This window comes from Silurus aristotelis, assembly GCF_946808225.1.
Source record: "Silurus aristotelis genome assembly, chromosome: 2".
Classification (NCBI taxonomy): domain Eukaryota; kingdom Metazoa; phylum Chordata; class Actinopteri; order Siluriformes; family Siluridae; genus Silurus; species Silurus aristotelis.
The window spans coordinates 18,117,232-18,135,834 of record NC_139575.1 but is presented as its reverse complement, the minus strand read 5'-3'; the positions used below and the strand labels follow the sequence as shown (position 1 = coordinate 18,135,834).

Genomic DNA, 18,603 nt, shown 5'->3' with positions numbered 1-18,603 from the left:
AATTACTTCAGATATAACGAGACAACTCATTTCTGCCTTATACAGGTATTGCTACTGACATTTTCAGTTTCAGCACAATTAAATGTTATTTACCTAAAGCAAGTAAATTGTGTTTACATAAAAATCACTTACAAAGTCAATATTTTAAAGTGTAAAAAAAAAAAGGAAAAATATAAATTTTCCATAAAAGAAAGACCCATTTTTTATTTAATTTTATTTCAATCTTTGCCATTTGTTACTGGATTTAATATCCAATATCCCTTATTTGATATTAGATATTAATACAATAATTAAGATTTTTATTAGTATTCTTTCAACTAAGAACTACTGCTTATATCCAGCACTTTCTGTGCAACACTTAAAAAAAATAAATAAACTGGAACACTAGTAGGCTTGAACCGTCATATATCTCGTTACTAATATATTATTATTTCAGCATGTGTAAGTTTTCCATGTGGTTCGTTGCCATTTCATAAACGCTCCAAACTGAACCGTGTTCCAATCCTGAAAGTGCAATAATTCAAGTTGCTCTGAACTGCAGGAGACGCTGCGCCGTCCAGTGGAATCTTTCTTTTTGGCCTTAGCTAAAATAAAGTAGAAGATCTTCAGCTCCTCATGCATAATTCAGTTTGCTGTCTAAACCTCTGACTCCTGAATAATAAAAGCTTTGTTGCTGTTGTTGTGTTGTGACTTAAGATTAGAACTTCTTATATTTGCACATCAGAAAAGCAATTCAGATGAATTATTTACATTTATGCATGGTAGAATGTGACCAGTAATACACGATAGGCTTATAGGAGAATTCTGCAAAACTCTGGGTAGAATGTATATGTATAATCACTAAATAGAAAGTATTATAGGATACTGCTTATATTATGAGATGGTTATGTAGATCCTGGTTCACCTAAAATGAGTAAATTGCAGTGAATATATTGAGCGTAAGAGTGGTCTTTGGTACAACGTGAAACAGGAGAACAGAGCTTTATGATAATGATTTGATTAGTTTCAATTATTTATTTATTGTTACGACTTTAAATCCACCACAGCTAATCCGATTTTAAAACCAAAACTATGTTTTATAAATCCAGCTTTTGAATTGAAGTCAACAGTAAGTGGCTTAATGATTAATGTCCAGTAGCACTGACTCCCATTATGATGAAGTGCTTTAAGCGTCAAGTCAAGAGGCACATTCACTCTGCTCTGCCCACCTTAATGGACTAAATCCAATTTGCATACTGTTCCAACCACTCCCCCCATGATCTTCTACACCCTGCACTCTGTCCTCTCACATTTGGACACAAAGGACACATATATCAGAATTCAGCTCAGCATTTAATACAATCCTCCCTCAGCAACTGGTAGGGAAACTTTATCTACTTTTCTCTCCTGGTACTCAACACTCCACTCTGCAACTGGATTCTAGACCTCCTGACAGAGAGACCTCAGTCAGTGCGCATCGGCAGCAGAACATCAGGCACCATAACACTGAACACAGGTTAAGCCCACTGCTGTTCACTCTGCTCACCCACGACTGTATGGCAAAGTCAGAATCCAAACACAGTAGTGGGCCTCATCTGCAATGACGATTAAACGATTTACAGATTTACTATGGAGCGCGGCCTGGCCAGCTGCATCACTGTATGGTTCAGAAACTGCTAAACCTCAGAACGCAAGACCCTACAGCGCATAGTGAGGACGGTCATGAGAAGATCATAGGGGTCTCCCTTCCCTCTATTGAGGACCTCTTTAATACATGCTGCGTACACAGAGCCTCTACCATTGTGAAGGATCCCTCTCACCCCTTTCCACAGTCTGTTCAAGACCCTAGCATCAGACACTACAAGGTTCTGCAACAGCTTCTTCCCCCAAGCTGTCAGAGCCCTAAACACCCTGGTGCCACCCATGACCTTGCATTTTCCTCCTTAATTGTGCACTATGGATATGAATGGACATTGACACACACTCGCATTCAGCCACTTTACTAAGCATTAAAAATGCACCTTAGACATCTGTCCATTCTGTTAAGCATTACACACTTATACATTGTGTACACTTGTACATACTAGACATTGCACGCAGTCACTGACTGTGCACTAGAACTTTACTTAAATCTGTTTTTACATTACCTACATCCCAACCTCATATCAATCACATCTACCTCATATGTATCGCACCTTAACTCTGCTATGTCAACTCTTTATTTATTTATGTATAATGTTACTCTCACCTTGGTCTGTATTAATGGCATTTCTTTTTTTGTATACTGTGTATGTGAAAGAATGATGACAAAGCTTGAGTTGAGTTAAATGTAAAATTTGAGTTAAAGCAGCTTTTAAGATGTTTGATAAATGAGTGTACAGTTTTCTACCAAAGTTTAGTTTATTTTAAGTTAAAGGTCCAATATATTGTTGCTAGTATATATATTGTCCTGTAAATGGTGGCCAATAGGATTGAGTTTAAGTTGCCGAATTAATCCATAGCTAGGTGGGCATTACATGATTGAAAACAGGGGACAACCACCTGATGTGTAGTGCATTGTAATTGCATTGGTGTTAAATTATTGTGCTGTTGTTATATTTCTCGTTATAGTTCTCATTTTAATGTTACATCAACCTGTGCTTCGGGCCATTTATTAAAATCACCATATTCTCTGCATCAGTTATTTTACATTCAAAATCCATCCATTTTCCTTGGTCAGGTAATAAGGAAATGTTTACAATTGCTGTCTCAGACTGCAAGCAACTGTGCCTTTATGTTACTAGGGTCTATAGGCAATAAATAAAAATGGGGTTATACAGATGAACCTTGGCATAATTGTCTTTAAAAATCTCTGATAACTACACCAGGTTGAGTTGGTGGATTCAACTTATTTTTGTTTTCTCTCACTACACAGAAGGTGCCCGTAAACTGAAATTCACCTGGGCCAGACCTACAATGTGACTGTCTTAATTTAATCTTAGGTTTTTCACTGTGTCTGTTTACTTTGGGAAAGTACTTGCAGGAGTGAATTACTTGGAACTGTATAATCTGTTTGCTGAAACTAGTACTGTATTGCGATCAGACTCCTGATTTGTGTTAACTTGGACTTTCACCCACTAGATTGGACTGTTGCCTGTCCTGATTTAGTTCTTCTTCCCTAAACAGTGTATGTTGGTGTTTATCTAAAATGTTCCTGAGAGACAGACTGACAACAGTTCTCTGGTATTCATCAGCACAGGCATTCCCCAGGGATCTATTCATAATTAACATGTTGCTTACACAGTTTGTAAGTTTTCACTGTTACGCTGTTAACAACATGACCGCTAGCGTATTACAGCGTTCTGGTCGTGGCACATTTCCGATGCACCCGTGTGAAGCTGCTCATGTGTGGACTTTTAATTTCCTGTTTTCTTGCAAGTCTCAGTCTGTAAATAATTTTTTTTCCCCTGGCTTTATTTTGATCATCCTCCATGCTAGGTTTTGCTCCCTAACAAGTATTCTGTGTTCTGCTGTTTCTGCAGATCTGGATGTCATGGGATGTTCTTTGATGTCGTTTGTATGTGTGCGTTGTCTGGATGACTCGCTATTTCTCGAAGACGAATGTCTCCTACAGGATAGGATAGGATATATAGGTGTATGAGGCATGAAAGTGCTAAAAGTAAATAGATCATAAATGCAGACTGTCACTGATTAATTAAGTCTGGTTCTGCATCTTCATTTCATGGCCATGGTGAGGCAGTACTCCTGTAGGCTTATATGTTGCAGGGTCATGACCAGGCAGGTGTGTGTGCTTAGTAATATCTAATATCTAACATCGGAAAATTATGTGCGTTTGTAGGTGTATATTTCTGAATGAAAAAAAAAAGAAAAGGGAGATACTTTATTACAACTGTATATGTCTGTAAGTGGGGTTTTTTTTTTGCCATCAAAAATGAATTCACTCACTGATTTCAGAGCTGAATTACTGAGAGGAAGAGAGATGGTGAGTGAATATAAAAAAAAAAGAGAAAATGTGCAAAAAGACAGAATAATAGAGTAGCATGTGAATAAGGAAAAGCATGACTTATACAAAAATGTATTGTAACAGTATATGTATACTCTATCATTTGATGCTTTCAGAGTGACTGCATCTTTATAGGAAGACTTTTTCAATTTTTCTTTCCCTGCCTCAATTTTGCTTTCACTCGCTTTTCATTACTGGGGTGGCGATGCCTCCTCGCTCACCACCCCACCTCCAGCTTTGCAATTTCCTCGCTTTACCTGGCCTGAAAGTGGCTTTGTTCTATTTGTGTGCTTTTCATTAGTGCAACACAATATTGTAATCATCACACACACAGACCTGGAGTTAGACCCGCCCCCTTGTTCTTTTTTTCAATCGTGCCACATTCAGAAGGTGATTGATTGTTGCGAACTTGTGTTTGTGTAACTCTTGCATTACTTGAAAGTGCCTTAACACTGCTCAGTATATTTTTCTATCTTTATACTAGTGTTTTTATGGCATTGCATAGAGCAGCGCTTTGTGGAAAACAGGCACTTCTCTTGATCGCTTGAGCACTGATTGATGAAAGTGCTAATGGAAAGCATTCATGTCTGCAGTCCATCATCGACTAATTTTGTCTGCTACGGCAGCTCCTTCATCTTCCTCCGTCTCGGATAATGGCTCCGCCTGCCCCTTCTTTGTTACTATAGATTAGCATTTGAAGAACCACAAAACACTTGAGACACACTAATCTAAGCGGACGGCTTCATTCCAAACACTTTCGATGTGTGTTTACTTTGTGTCTCATGATGGCATTTTTGTCCTTTCGTAGCTCCCTATGGCGGTGACCCAAACTCTGGTTCTGCAGAGATCGCTTTTAGCCCTTATTCCACACACCTGCTCCAGCAAAATCCTTCTACTTGATTACTTGGATCGGCTTAGCCGGATTAGCTTCGAAAACTGAATTCTGGTTGTATCTCTAGGAATAGGGCTGGTGATCACTGTTTAGAAGTTCTAATACAGCAGGATGCCCTGTCTCACTGTTTGAACCTCCACATTGTACAAATACTAAATAAACATTTATGTTTTTTGTGTTGTAGCTCCATTTCTGACGTTTTCAATTGAAGACCATAAAGAAGCTACTTGTGTAAGTTATTCTTATCTACTTCTAATCTACTTTTCCTGTTTATTTCTTTTTTTTGCAATTTTATTCAATAATAATGAGGTGAATAAATGATGATTAATTAGTTATTCAGTAGCCCAAGCAAAGTAAATGTTGCGTAGTCGTAATCACCATAAATGTTTGGCGAGGCATCAATATATGCTAAAGGAGGCAAACGCATTGAAAATTCCATGAAGGGGATCATTCTGCTCTCCTAATAATGTTTTGATGTGGCACATTGTAATTATGCTCTTGACATGTTTTGGCTGTGAGCTGTAGTGTCCTCACTATCATATGCTAAGAATTATGCAGGTCTAGCTAACATCTTTGTTTTCTCTTTCTGATTAAGTGACTGCATGTACACTAGCAGGAGAAATACGATGCTTTGGTTCGGATTTTGCGCCATTAGACTTTCGACCTCCGGGCTTTCAAGCGCTGAACTTGTGGAAAACATGGCTGCTTTTTTATGCTTAACCTTTGATTTATTTATTTAGATATTTATTATTATTTTGATTTGTTTTTTCTAAAGTAAAATACGGATTCACTTGATATTCACTTAAACAGTCTATTCATACCAAGGATTATCAGTGAGAGGAAATTTCATGTTTATACTTTTATTTTCACCCACTATTGTTTCTATATGTTAAATTATACAAAGCGCTGGTTCTTTGCTGATGTCATGTCAAACACTTTTTTTCTTTCTTTCTTTATATTCACATTGGTCATTGGTGTCCGACAACCCAACAAATTCAAACTCTTATAAATAATGTCAATTGGAATCTAATGTCTTTTTAATGTTAATTTAAAAAAAATTGCGACTCTGTTGCTTAACAAGCCCTAGTAACGAAACTACATATAATTTTGCACATTTAAACCTAATTTGTTAGTTTGTAAATCTGAACTGAGGGAATTATTTGTTTATTCATTCATTGATTTGAATGTATTACCAGGTGTTAATTTAATATTATTAATCATTTGAGGTCACAGAACATTTTATGAGAACTGCATGAAGCATGAATTTTTGCTACTAACTTGTATTACATTTCAGTTATTTCTTTCAGCACATAAAAAGTAATTGCATAACATGATTCAGATAAAGCAGATCTGTTGACAGAATTGCTCACATCAAATTTTTTACCTGAATCTGTGAATCTAAGCACTGCCATGAGTGTTATGTATATTGACAAACCAATATACTTTATTGGGCTGCATGTTTTAGCCAAATAAAAGCTGCTTATCTCAAAAGCATAGGTTGCACTCATTTGTCATTTTTGTTATTTATATTATTTTGTATATAAAATTAATTTTATGTATACATTTTTGCTGTGATCACCTCAGGCCTAATTATTGCTGCAAGTTTACTTTTTGCTTAATATAATAGAATGATGAGTGTTGAGAAAAAGATTCATAATTTAAAACAGAAGGCAGATCTTGACCTTTGTTAATGATGCATGGGGCAATGGAGACGGACACTTCTACAGTATTAAGACCTCGATTTTTATTACCTCGGTTGGATTTTAATTATCTTTATTTTTGTGTTGTATTTGTAATTTATGTTGTATTTTTTTTTACAATGTGAATGTATTTGTCTTCCTGGTGACTAACATTGTTTTTGTAAAATATTTCCTGCTCCATCTCAGATTAGTCTAAAGGCTAATGTAGTCATTGCTGCGACCGAACGTCAACTGCATTGTCAGGATTTCTTTTAAACTGTCTGCTCTGGGGATGTGAAAGCGTTGTGAATGTGAAATGTGAAACGCTTAGTGTCGCATTCTGGGTGAGATTTCACCTGGGCGAATTTTTCTTCACTGAGGAACCTTATCTGCTACTTTCAGCTTGTGTCATAAAGCCTCTAACACAGCTGTTAATTGGAACACCGTCAGCCTGGTGAGAGGTGGAAAAGGCAGTGGAGGAGTTAAACCAGTGAGTGCATGTGGGAGGAGCTTAATCATTCTTGTAATTGTCCTTATTCATAATCACCTATTTTATTTTCCCCACCCAAGCAGAAATTAAGCATAAGTGCATGCGTGCGTTAGATTGAGTCCATTGATTGTGTGCACACAGGCTCACACGTGTGTGCATACAGTAAATACGTGTTTTTACACACAATCAATGGACTCTACTCATTCGATTTGGCAATGGATGGGGTAGATGTGTAATCATATAGCTGTAAAATTTACAGTGTTTGAACTTTGCTATGGCGACTAAAAGCCATATGGTTTTATTTACTGAAAGTTCACAAATTCATACATCGTTTAGTTAAAAGTAAACAAGAAGGCCGAATTCTGTTTCTTGAAGTAACTGGTCTTTTCTATTAATTATTCAATTTGGTCAATTTCTGCTGGTTTGTTGGCAACATTAGCATCACAATATTGGGGTTAATTTTCATCTGAGGATCTTTTATTTTCAGTCTGATACTGATGTCTGAATTTTATGTCTTAGGTGAGATCTGATAAATGATTGCTGTTTCTATAAAAACACATTACATAAAACCTGAATATTATGTGTGTTAAACAGAAGCTAATGTTAACTAGCTGCTGTGATTCAGCTTTAATACACAAACGAATTTTAGTCCTGTAGAGATTTATTTATTTATATATTATTTATTAGGAGCTGTAGCTATTGATTATTTTAGTAATCGAGTATTTTACCAATTATTCCAAAGAATAATCAAGTAATCAGATATGAAGTACGTTTTTCTTTATTTAAGCTCAATGCTAAATATACAATAGAAAATCATTTAAAAAAAAACGTTATTTCTGAAATTTCATACAAGAATATCTGTGAAAACTAAACGCATCTAATTATCCTCTTACAATAAAATATAAACACAAGTATATAAAAAAAAAAAACGAATTTAAAATTTAAAAATACATTTCAGATTACAAAAAAAAAAAAAATGCACTGTACAATGTTTTCTTTATTTATTAGTTTGAAATGATCCCAAACTTTGGAAACTTTCTGTTTGGATAAAACTTTCTTTTCGGCTTCTCCCGTTAGGGGTCGCCACAGCGGATCCTCCGCACGTTTGATTTGGCACATGTTTTACGCTGGATGCCCTTCCTAACGCAACCCTCCCCAATTTATCCGGGCTTGGGACCGGCACTAAGAGTGGCTGGGGATGGTTCCCTGACCGGGAATCGAACCCGGGTCGCAGCGGTGGGAGCGCTGCATCTTAACCACTAGACCACCAGGGGACCTCGGAAACTTTCTGTTTGGATAGTTTGCCTAATTTCAACTTTTTTTATTTCTCGCAATTGAGACTTTATTTCTGGTAAACATCCAACATTTCTGGTGCATCCACCGGTAACCATGTTGTCGGTCTGAAGTCTGAAGCTGTTGGTGCATGAATGAGGCTCCTCTGCTTCATCTGTCTTGTTCCATCTTCCCCAGAGTTGATTGTTAGACAATCTTTCCAGGGATCACAGGCTTAGTTTGATACTATGCGATTCTGTTGATTGTAGCCCATTTCATTTTCAATGTGTAAAGTTAACTGGCACTACAGAGGGGCCGACGCTGCCTGATTGGCTAAAAAAAATACGGAATTGCGAGAAATTAAGTCTGAATTGAGAGAAAAAAATTCGTAATTAGGCAAACTTTTTTTTATTTAGAGGTAACGCGCTTCCATATGAATCTTTCCCTCGCTGTTTTCTTCCCGTTTCTCCAATTTTCATTCTGCAGAGTTTTCTGTCTTACCTGTACAGAGCATTTCAGAGTTTAGCAGGTGATGAATCAGTAATTATGGTCTGGTGGGAAACCCAATGCTACTTGTGTAATTAAATGGACTAAACAAAGTCTTAGGGGTTTTTTTGTATACGAAATACTTGAGGAATCATTTCAGCCTTACTTGATTTATATATTTATTGCTGTATTTTGCTCGCAAATTTAATTTAGATATTTAAAGTGAGATGGAGGAGAAGGAAAAATTCTGGATTCAGTTAGATGAAGTGGTAGAAGGTGTACCTAGGAATGAAAGATTGGTGATTGGGGCAGATTTTAATGGGCATGTAGGTGAAGGGAACAGAGGTGATGAGGAGGTGATGGGTAGGTATGGCTTTAAGGAGAGGAATGTGGAAGGGCAGATGGTGGTAGATTTTGCTAAAATGATGGAAATGGCAGTGGTGAAAACTTATTTTAAAGAAGGAGGCGCATAGGGTGAAGTATAAGAGTGGTGGAAGGTGCACACAGGTGGATTATATGCTATGCAGGAGATGCAACCTGAAGGAGATTGGGGACTGTAAGGTGTTGGCAGGGGACAGTGTAGCTAGACAGCATCGAATGGTGGTCTGTAGGATGGCTTTGGAGGTGAAGAATAAGAGGACGAGAGTGAGGACTGAAAAAAGAATAATATGGTGGAAACTGAAGACTGTAGTGTGAGATTCAGGGAATAGTTCAGACAGGGGCTCGGTGGTGGTGAAGAGGTGCTGGATGATTGGGTAACTACTGCAGAAGTGATAAGGGAGACAGCTAGAAAGGCACTTGGTGTGACATCTGGAAATAGAAAGAAAGACAAAGAGACGTGGTAGTGGAATGAGGAAGTGCAGGATAGCATAAGGAGAAAGAGGTTGGCGAAAAAGAATTGGGATCGACAGAGAGATGAGAAAAATAGGCAGGAGTACAAGGAGATGCAGCAGCAGGTGAAGAGGGATGTGGCAAAAGCCAAGAAAAAGGTAATGGAGGAGCTGTATGAGAAGTTGGACACTAAGGAAGGAGAAAAGGATTTGTACTGATTAGAGAGAGAGAGAGAGAGAGAGAGAGAGAGAGAGAGAGAGAGAGAAGGTTGGATGAGGTGAAGGTGGAGATGGTGAAGAAGGAAGTGGATAGGATTAGTAGGGAGGAAAAGAGAGCTGGGTTTAAGAGGATGAAGAGTGGGAAGTCGGTTGGACCAGATGACATACCGGTAGAAGCATGGAGATGTTTAGGAGAGATGGCAGTGGAGTTTTTAACAAGATCCTGGAAGGTGAAAAGATGCCTGAGGAATGGAGAAGGAGTGTGCTGGTACCGATCTTCAAGAATAAGGGAGATGTGCAGACCTGCAGTAACTACAGTGGAATTAAGTTGATCAGTCACACCATGAAGTTATAGGAAAGAGTAGTGGAAGCCAGGCTGAGAGAAGAGGTGACCATCTGTGGACAACAGTATGGTTTCATGCCGAGAAAGAGCACCACAGATGCATTATTTGCTTTGATAATGTTGATGGAGAAGTATAGAGAAGGTCAGAAGAATGTGGATTTAGAGAAAGCGTACGACAGGGTGCCGAGAGAGGAATTGTGGTATTGTATGAGGAAGTCAGGCGTGTCCGAGAAGTATGTGAGGGTGGTGCAGGACATGTATGAGGACAGTGTGACAGGAGTAAAGTGTGCAGTAGGAACGACAGAATGGCAAATGTAGGACGTTTTGGAGATAAGGTGAGGGAGGTGCGATTGAGATGGTTTGGACATGTGCAGAGGGGAGGGACATGGGGTATATTGGTAGGGGAATGCTAAGAATAGAGCCGCCAGGAAGGAGGAAAAGAGGAAGGCCAAGGAGGAGGGTAATGGATGTGGAGAGGGAAGACATGCAGGTAGTGGACAGGGGGGTATGGAGACAGATGATTGCTGTGGGGACCCCTAATGGGAGAAGCCGAAAGAAGATGATGATTTAAATTAAGTAAAGTCACTGCATTTGGGTTTTACATGTTGTTTGCTGTCTTTTAAAGGTCCTCAAATGTACTAGAATAAAAAATAAAATGCTATTGCATTGTATTTAGGAAAATTATCATCTCAAAACATTATTCACTTATTCAGTGGATTACAAACCAATTTCCCATCTGTCTTGAGACTTTTGGTCTGATAAAAGGCTTGGAAATAGACGATCCACAGACATGCTCAATTTATGCACGTCTCTTTAGATTTGCAGTCTCCTTAACTCTGCCATCGCAGCATCTGAGAAAAGTCCTTGGCATGCTATCTCTCACGGCTCAAAGACGTTCTATTTCAGATGGCCAAAATTGATTAGTTCCACTGTTACAAACCGATTGGAAAAATATTTGACCTTATTGGCTAATCTGTTAAAAGAAATCTCCCCAGAAAATTGCCCACAGAGAGATGATATTCCAAACGGTTACGTTGCCCTCCATGGCGACTTTGATTAATAGTCGAGTTGCCTGGTTTTCCTGAGGAGAGGCTTTAAAGAGCTTTAGCTATTCTAGGAGTAATGAAAACATACTTGTGAGGCCACTTCGCTTCCCTGCAGTAAAGCTGTTGTAATAAAAGTGTCCTCAGTCAGAGGGTGTGTGGTGCAGAGGAGAAGTCACCTTCTCACTGTGGGTTTTAGTGGCTTTTACTATGCAGCTTGTTACCCGTGTGCAGCTACCAAGAAGACTGCCACTCTGTCCAGCTGTGAGACTAGCATCCCATCTTCTTGAAAGGTTTTTAAAACTTCAGTTATTCAATTATCATTCTTCGCAGGTACATTTTCTCCCACAATAGAATGTTTTATCGTGAATAAAACATGGGTTTATGAGATTTGCAAAAAATTGCATTCTGTTTTTGTTACTTTTACAGAGCATCCCAATTTTTTTGGAATGGGTGGTTTAGGTTTATTAGATGTGCAGATTTGGTGTGCAATAATTGCAATTGCATGAAAATGTATATATTTTTTTAAATAAAACACTTCTCTCCACAATCCTCAAATTGTCTAATTCTGATTAATGGGAATGGTCCTAAGTGCAGTGGTTTATAATAATGTTAGGCTTCTAATGTTTGGTATTAACCCCTTTTACATTTTTATCTAAACAGCAGGCTATTCGGCTCATTGAATGGCAAGTTACAGCACTAAATGTATGACATTTGACTCATCCTGATTTATAAGAGCTTTTGCTTCTATGTTTTGTTGCTGTGTAAAACAAGCCATTCATACAATTTAATGCTGTAAAACAATTTTGTTTACCACCCTTTCCCAGAGGTCTGCAATACATTTACTCCATTGTGGAAAATCCCAAGCAGTGTTCATTCCACTTTAATGTCTGTAGGGTTTTTAAAATGCCACATAGGTTTTGTGTTTATTTTTTTATTTTTTTTTATTTTATTAGTTTTTTTCTCAGAAGAGAATTATCTGGCTGCACTGGGTGCTTGCTAATTTTAAATCGAGATGTGGCATTAAGAAGTGTTCAAATGACTGACACACCAGTTTAAACATAAACTAGCACATATAGGTTTTCTTAGTGATATAATACACTTGATATACATACGTATATAATAAATCACTGACTGGATCCTTAAACACTCATTAAATATTAGCAAGTTTATTGGAAGGTGAATTGCCACTACTTTTTTCTGCCTTGGTTCTCATGTTGTAGTGTATTTTAAAAACAGCTCTGAATTAAAGTCACTGCTCAATGTCACAGAGTGTAAAAGTGCATAAGTTGATGAAATTAGGTATTAGCATGTGTCAGACACAATCAAACCTCAGAAAAGAGACCAGAAGCAGACGTAGCTCACAGCTGGCTTGATCCACACAGATTATTAGAGACAGAAGCCTTACTTCAAACACTTGAGCCCTGAGGATGTGGTAGCTCAGCCAAGTCCTTACATCTAATCTTCAGCAAAGTGTTATGAAGTGTATCCACATATATTGCTACACACCGCAGAATTAATTAGTAAATTGATGTTTGAATGTGCTGGTTAATTCTGCTCCAGAATACCTCTCCTCACAGGTTGTGATCTTCCACAGGTGCTGTGTGCTGATCTACTTTTGAAATTGCCTTCCTGCAGGTTTTTTTCACTTGACTGCCTCTCGCTTGCTTCTTATCCCACTTCCTTTCCAATCACGCCTCTTTGAGTTGTCTTGCTCGAAATGATTGCAGGAAATGATGTAGATGGATTATTGACCTCGAAGCCGCTTAGTTGTAGTGTTACCTTCACAATTAATTTTCTCAAGAGAGCCATGTGATTCAGCTCAATATTTCTGCAAGTGATCACAGAAGCACTTGAGCAGAGAGAAGGCTAAAGAGTAAAAAATAAAGAAAAAAATAAAAATTAACAGGCTGCAACTAAACTTGTAGAGGATTTTTTTTATGAAGAGATCTGGTTTTAGTAACTGATTAAAAATTTATGTAAAATGCTTTGAAATATCCCCAAGGCGTTCTTTGCCCACTACAGCCTCAGCTTTTTTCTTGGCTGACAGAAGTAAAGCCAGATTCTGGTATTTTAATCTTCTGATGGTGAACATTTTGACATGTATTTTGAGATGCTTGTCATGTCATTACAGTTTTACAGAGAGAACAACCCAGTCTTTTTTTGCTTAGCCAGAAGTTTGCACTTCTGATGATTAGATAATTAGTAGAAATCGGTAGGTCTACAGGTGTTTTAATAAAGAGCTCAATGGATTAGTCTCTGGATTTAATGATCTGAAAGTTGGGTGTTCAACCCTAGTATCACCACGCTGCCACTCTTAGGCCCTTTAGCAAAGGCCCTTACCCTCTGTGCTCCAGGGGTGCTGCATCATGGCCAAACCTGCGCTCTGACCTCAGCTTCCTAACATCTCTGGGATATGCGAAGAAAGAATTTCACTTTGTCCTAAAGTACATGTGAAGTAAAAAAGCACCTTTCTTTATTTCTCTTAGTCATGGTGGATCTAGAAACGCAACCACATTGGAACAGTTTAGTGTAACCAATGAGCTGGGTGGAAACTGAAAAACCCTGACGAAACATGCATAAAATCCAGGCACAGACAGTAACCTTAGATCAAGATCGAACCAAAGACCCTGGAGCTGTGAGGATGCAAGGATAGCAACTGAGCCATCATGTCGCTCTTGAATTAAATTTTAAAGAGATATGGAAAAACCTGGCCCTCTGGCCTGGGACTGTAGTGAAATAATTGACGGACTTTCACAGGAAAAAGGATACCGATTGAGCACGGCAGTGTAATGAAACCACTCAAGGGGACACTAACTTTTTTCTCGATATGAAGTATACTTTTGGTCGATGTGAAAGCCTTTCAAGTCTAGACATTTGATGTTTCTTTGCCTTTTTGTAACACTCATTTTTCTTTGATTATATCTCCTTCTACTCACTAGAGCTGGGTATTACCGCTGGGCCAGACAGGTCAACTCTCTGATTTTCTTTCCACAGAGTCCCAGAGAGCGGTCCAAGAGGCTAGCACAGAGCCCCAGGCTCCTGGGAGTCGAATCCTCTTATTGCGAGGGAAACTGCACTCAAGGCGAAACGGAACCAGCGTGACACCTGGGTTCAATTTAAAATGAACTCTAAATAGATCTTTTATACCTTTTACCTGTAATCCTCTAATTTCAGTGGGGGATTTGTACATAGATTTTGAACAATAAAATCTATTAAAAATGTTTCTGATGTTTTCATGTAAATTTTGTACTTATGATTAATCATTACTTATTAAAACTATTACTTTTAACAATGAAATTATTCAATTTAATATTTTGGTAGCATCCAGGCATATAATTAAAATAGAACAAACACAGAAAAATTAGCAAAATGTCACCGTGCATAGAAGCACAAATATGAACAGATGATTTTGTGCAGAATAACCAGCTACTGGTTATCATCAAAACCTTTTTATCTGCTTGTACACTGCAATTTGAGTTTAAAAATCTAAAAGAGTATTAATTCACACAGCATGGATACCCATATTGTTTGGCTTATTTCTAGCTGAGCCTGCAAATCCCTTGGCCTCTTCTTACTGTTTGCTTATCAGACCGTTGTCTTTTTCTGCTTGATGCACTTTTCTGTGTGTGCTAAAAGGATTAGCAGTCCTTGTATTGACCCTATAGGATAAACAAGATTAACTCCATGCTTCTTGTAAGTACAAGCAGGAAACTGGTCTTGATCCAGCCAAAGATTCAGATATGAGGATATGGGGATTCTCAGTGAATGTTTTTCTCTTTCTTCATCTTTCCCATCAGTAATGACCCTGTGTCTTAAAGAATCATATTTCCCCTTGCGTTTGACATCTGCAAAAAGTTGAAGGCTGTACACAGCTTTGGACCTGCATTTAGGTGAATATTTAGAAAGACAACAAGCAAAGGTAAGCATTCTAACAGGACATCTTGTAGAAATGATTGACGTGTTTGCTTTGAGGAACATGGTACTTTTGGCCTTGAGGTACTGCCTGATCTGTGCTTCTAATTTCTGTCTCTTATTAAAGCCAAATGGTAGCCCTTGAAATAATTAAATGAAAAACGGAACGAAGGCAGAGAAAGCTACTCCCTAGTCCTTCGAGACCGGTATTGTTTTCAGGCCTGTTTATTACACCTGCCTTGCCATCAAAAGTTTGTGACCATTAGATTTTATTGTGTGCTTTTTGAACAACTCATTAGTCCCCATTTGCTGTTAAAATAACCTTCACTTTTCTGTATCACTAGATTTTGGAGACTAGAACATGTATCACTAGATTTTGGAGAGTGCTTGTGGAGATTTGTGCTCATTCAGCCCCTTTATTAGTCAGATACTGATTGAGTTTGAGGAGGCCTGAGGTGCAGTCAGTGTTCCAATTCATCTTAAAAGGTGTTCAATAAGGTTGAGGTCAGAGCTCTTTAGCAGGCCACTCAAGATTCTTTCACTCCAACCCATGTAAAGAATTTTCATGGAGATAGCTTTGTGTACAGGGGGGTCATCATTCTGGAACAGGTTTGGGTCTCCAGGATCAAATAAAAGAAACATTAAATGCTTTCACCTCCAAAGACATCCTATAAAATTGTGTGCCTCTGATTTTGTGTTAACAGGGGAAGATTCACATACAGCTGGAAAAGGCAGGTGCACTTTATTGGTAATCATTAACTGAATGAAGCCCATCAGTTATCATGCAACATTTATTTCCTTTACACCATCGACTAAAAGAAAAGGATCACTGTAACAAGCAAAGTTGACCAGAGTTTATTCCCAACACAGCAGCAACATATAGAAGAGGGTGTTGCTATGTGAACAGTTATCAGGAACAGCAGTGTGGAAACACTGTTTACACTTTCTTACTCTACATCCACACTAGCAAGCACAAAGTCATACGAACTGAAGTTTATATATTCATATTATTTGTATGTTTGTTCTGCTTGTTTTACTAGATCAAACCAACAAAACAAAACAGTGTTATAAAATATATAGCTGACAGCCCAATATATGATTTACAAAATTCTGTTTAAATTGTATTTCACCTTGATGTTAGACTTTGCTTTGGCTTAGTTACTACTAAGCCAGAGTGTGCGCTCTGTTTTGAACTTGTTTTGATTGCAGCTTGCCGGTATCTACTTATCACCAACATACAGTTCAGCATCAGTTCACAGCAAGCAGATTTTTTTGAGTGGAATAAATGATGGAAGAAACTCCCGACACTAACTTGCCACAACACAATTTTTTTGCAGTCATTGAAAAGAAGGTTTTGGGCTCATAATAATTTTTATGAATATTAATCAGTAATTGACTCATTAATATAATTCTATTAATAAATTGGTGTGCTAAGAGTAAGAGTCTTTTCACATGAACTGAGTTGATTAAGCAAAAGTCTTTTGACAAAAATGGTAATCGGAACATTATAGCCATAATAAATCATACTACTTTGGTACATTTGAAGGCAAACACTTTTGTACTTTTAATCAAGGGAAAGTTCAAAGGAGCACTTTTACTGGAGTAATATTTTACCGACTGTATCCTACTTTTACTCAAGCACATGGTTTGCATACTTCATTTACCACTGGTAGGTTTAATGTATCTACAGTAGAGGTAGTGATAATAAAACACAGTAAACTTTAAGTATATTTTAAATATTCCACACTTCAATATTGCTACGCTCATTTCACTGGCTCGCTGGCTTCCTGTATCTCTGATGCTACTGATGCTCACCTAAAAAGTCAAAAACAGAACATAAGCCCTTTACCTCACAGCCCTTACCTCACACAAAACTACACCACGCTCCAATGATGCTCAACCACGGCTCCACTGGTCCCACCATCTCTCAGGGTACAAGGAAGACTTCAAAGCTTCAAGAGGCTTTTCTGTCGGTAGTGAAATGAACTTCCACTTGTCAAAACAGCTAAGTCACTAGCAGACATCTTGCTAACTACAGTCTTTCCTAATAGAGTATTTGATTGATTACAGTGATGCGACTTCAAAGCACTTTTGTACGTCGCTCTGGATAAGACTGTCTGCCAAATGCCGTAAATGTACTGGTTCATATAATTTCATGAAATGCATTTGGTAGTGCTTTTGATGTTTGGATTGTAAATACTATCATTTGAAAAACCTGGCCCACCAGTATTCAGTCAGAATACTCAGAGAGTATTCAGTTCATGCTTACTATCTGCAGCCACTTGAAGAAGCAAGACACAAGAATACCAGTGAAGTCATCACCTGGTGGCACAGTATTGGCACAGTATTTCAGCACCTGAAAGACACGGTAGCAGAACCGAACATGAAGTATGCCCACATTTTTATTTTTATTTTTTACCTCTGTGGCCTGATTTGCGAAGAGGCAATGTTGCATGTTCGACATCAAAAAGTCAACTACAAAAGCAGAAAGTTTAAATATGACTGGACAGAGAAGTATGCGTTTATTCTTCAAAACAGATTTCTCATTTGTTCAGTGTGTATGTGGAGCTAATAAAAAATGGTCAAGTGAAGCAAAACAGAAAACACAACAGGTTCAAATTGCCTTATTTATCGGCATGAGCTAATCATTAGTGGTTTAAGTCATCTTTTACGGGAAAACTATCCAGAACTTCATGGAACTAAACCTTTGTCATTTTTTTCATAGTGCACTACCCTTGATCTAAACTATGACTCAGTTAAATGTGCTTCGGTTTGGTGACTCACAAAGCTGCTGTAACTAATATTTGATCTCAGCAAATGTAGTGTTGACTATAAACAGCCATCAACCTTTTTGGAAGCATGTACCTAACTTTTTTCAATGTCTCTCTTTTCAAAGAATATGAGAGGAAATGCAAGATATTTGAACTGGGAATGTAAAACAGCTGAGCTAGACTTTAGAGAGAGAAAGCAGTACAAATGCTTGCTCGTTTGGGCAATATTGGTATATCAGCTGCCAAAACTTTCACTTTTTTTTTTTTTTTTTTTTTTTTTGTCACTTTCACATTCTCTTCATTTCTCTTATTTTCCACTTTGTCCCATTTTCAACTTGGACAAATTTTTCTTACTTGACTACTGCCTTACTTTGACTACTGTCAGCCTTTAACCGTTTTTATTTCCCACTTACTCTTTTTCTCTGTATCTGTTTTACTCAACCTTTTTTTTTTTTAATCATTCACATGAAAGAGCTAAGCTCAGGATTTGGCAGCTACTTAGACAGACAGGAGATGAGGCAAGAACTAAAAATGATTTGGACGCACACACACACCTTTAGCTTGCCATGGCAACACAAACACACCTCAGTCTTATCTGTTATTTGTTCACTATGTGTCTCTATCTCTTTTGTGCAGCAAGAGCATTGCTGTCATTCATCATTGAGACAGGGCTTCCACAAA

General features: G+C 37.9%; 1 protein-coding gene across 5 annotated transcripts in view; it reads left to right on the top strand.

Moving 5' to 3' along the window:
• rad18 (RAD18 E3 ubiquitin protein ligase) overlaps window positions 1-14,458 on the top strand; it is a 62,669-nt gene extending 48,211 nt beyond the window's left edge. For 2 of the 5 annotated variants that reach the window (XM_083521221.1, XM_083521217.1), the window contains one exon: window positions 14,234-14,458. In XM_083521221.1, the coding sequence (XP_083377347.1) occupies window positions 14,234-14,261 (28 nt within the window). In that variant the 3' untranslated portion in view covers window positions 14,262-14,458. Of the gene's footprint in view, window positions 1-5,058; window positions 5,106-5,469; window positions 6,139-14,233 lie in introns of those variants that run through there. The other 3 variants (XR_014530221.1, XM_083521219.1, XM_083521218.1) reach the window with 3 other exon arrangements.
• Window positions 14,459-18,603: the final 4,145 nt, after the last annotated feature.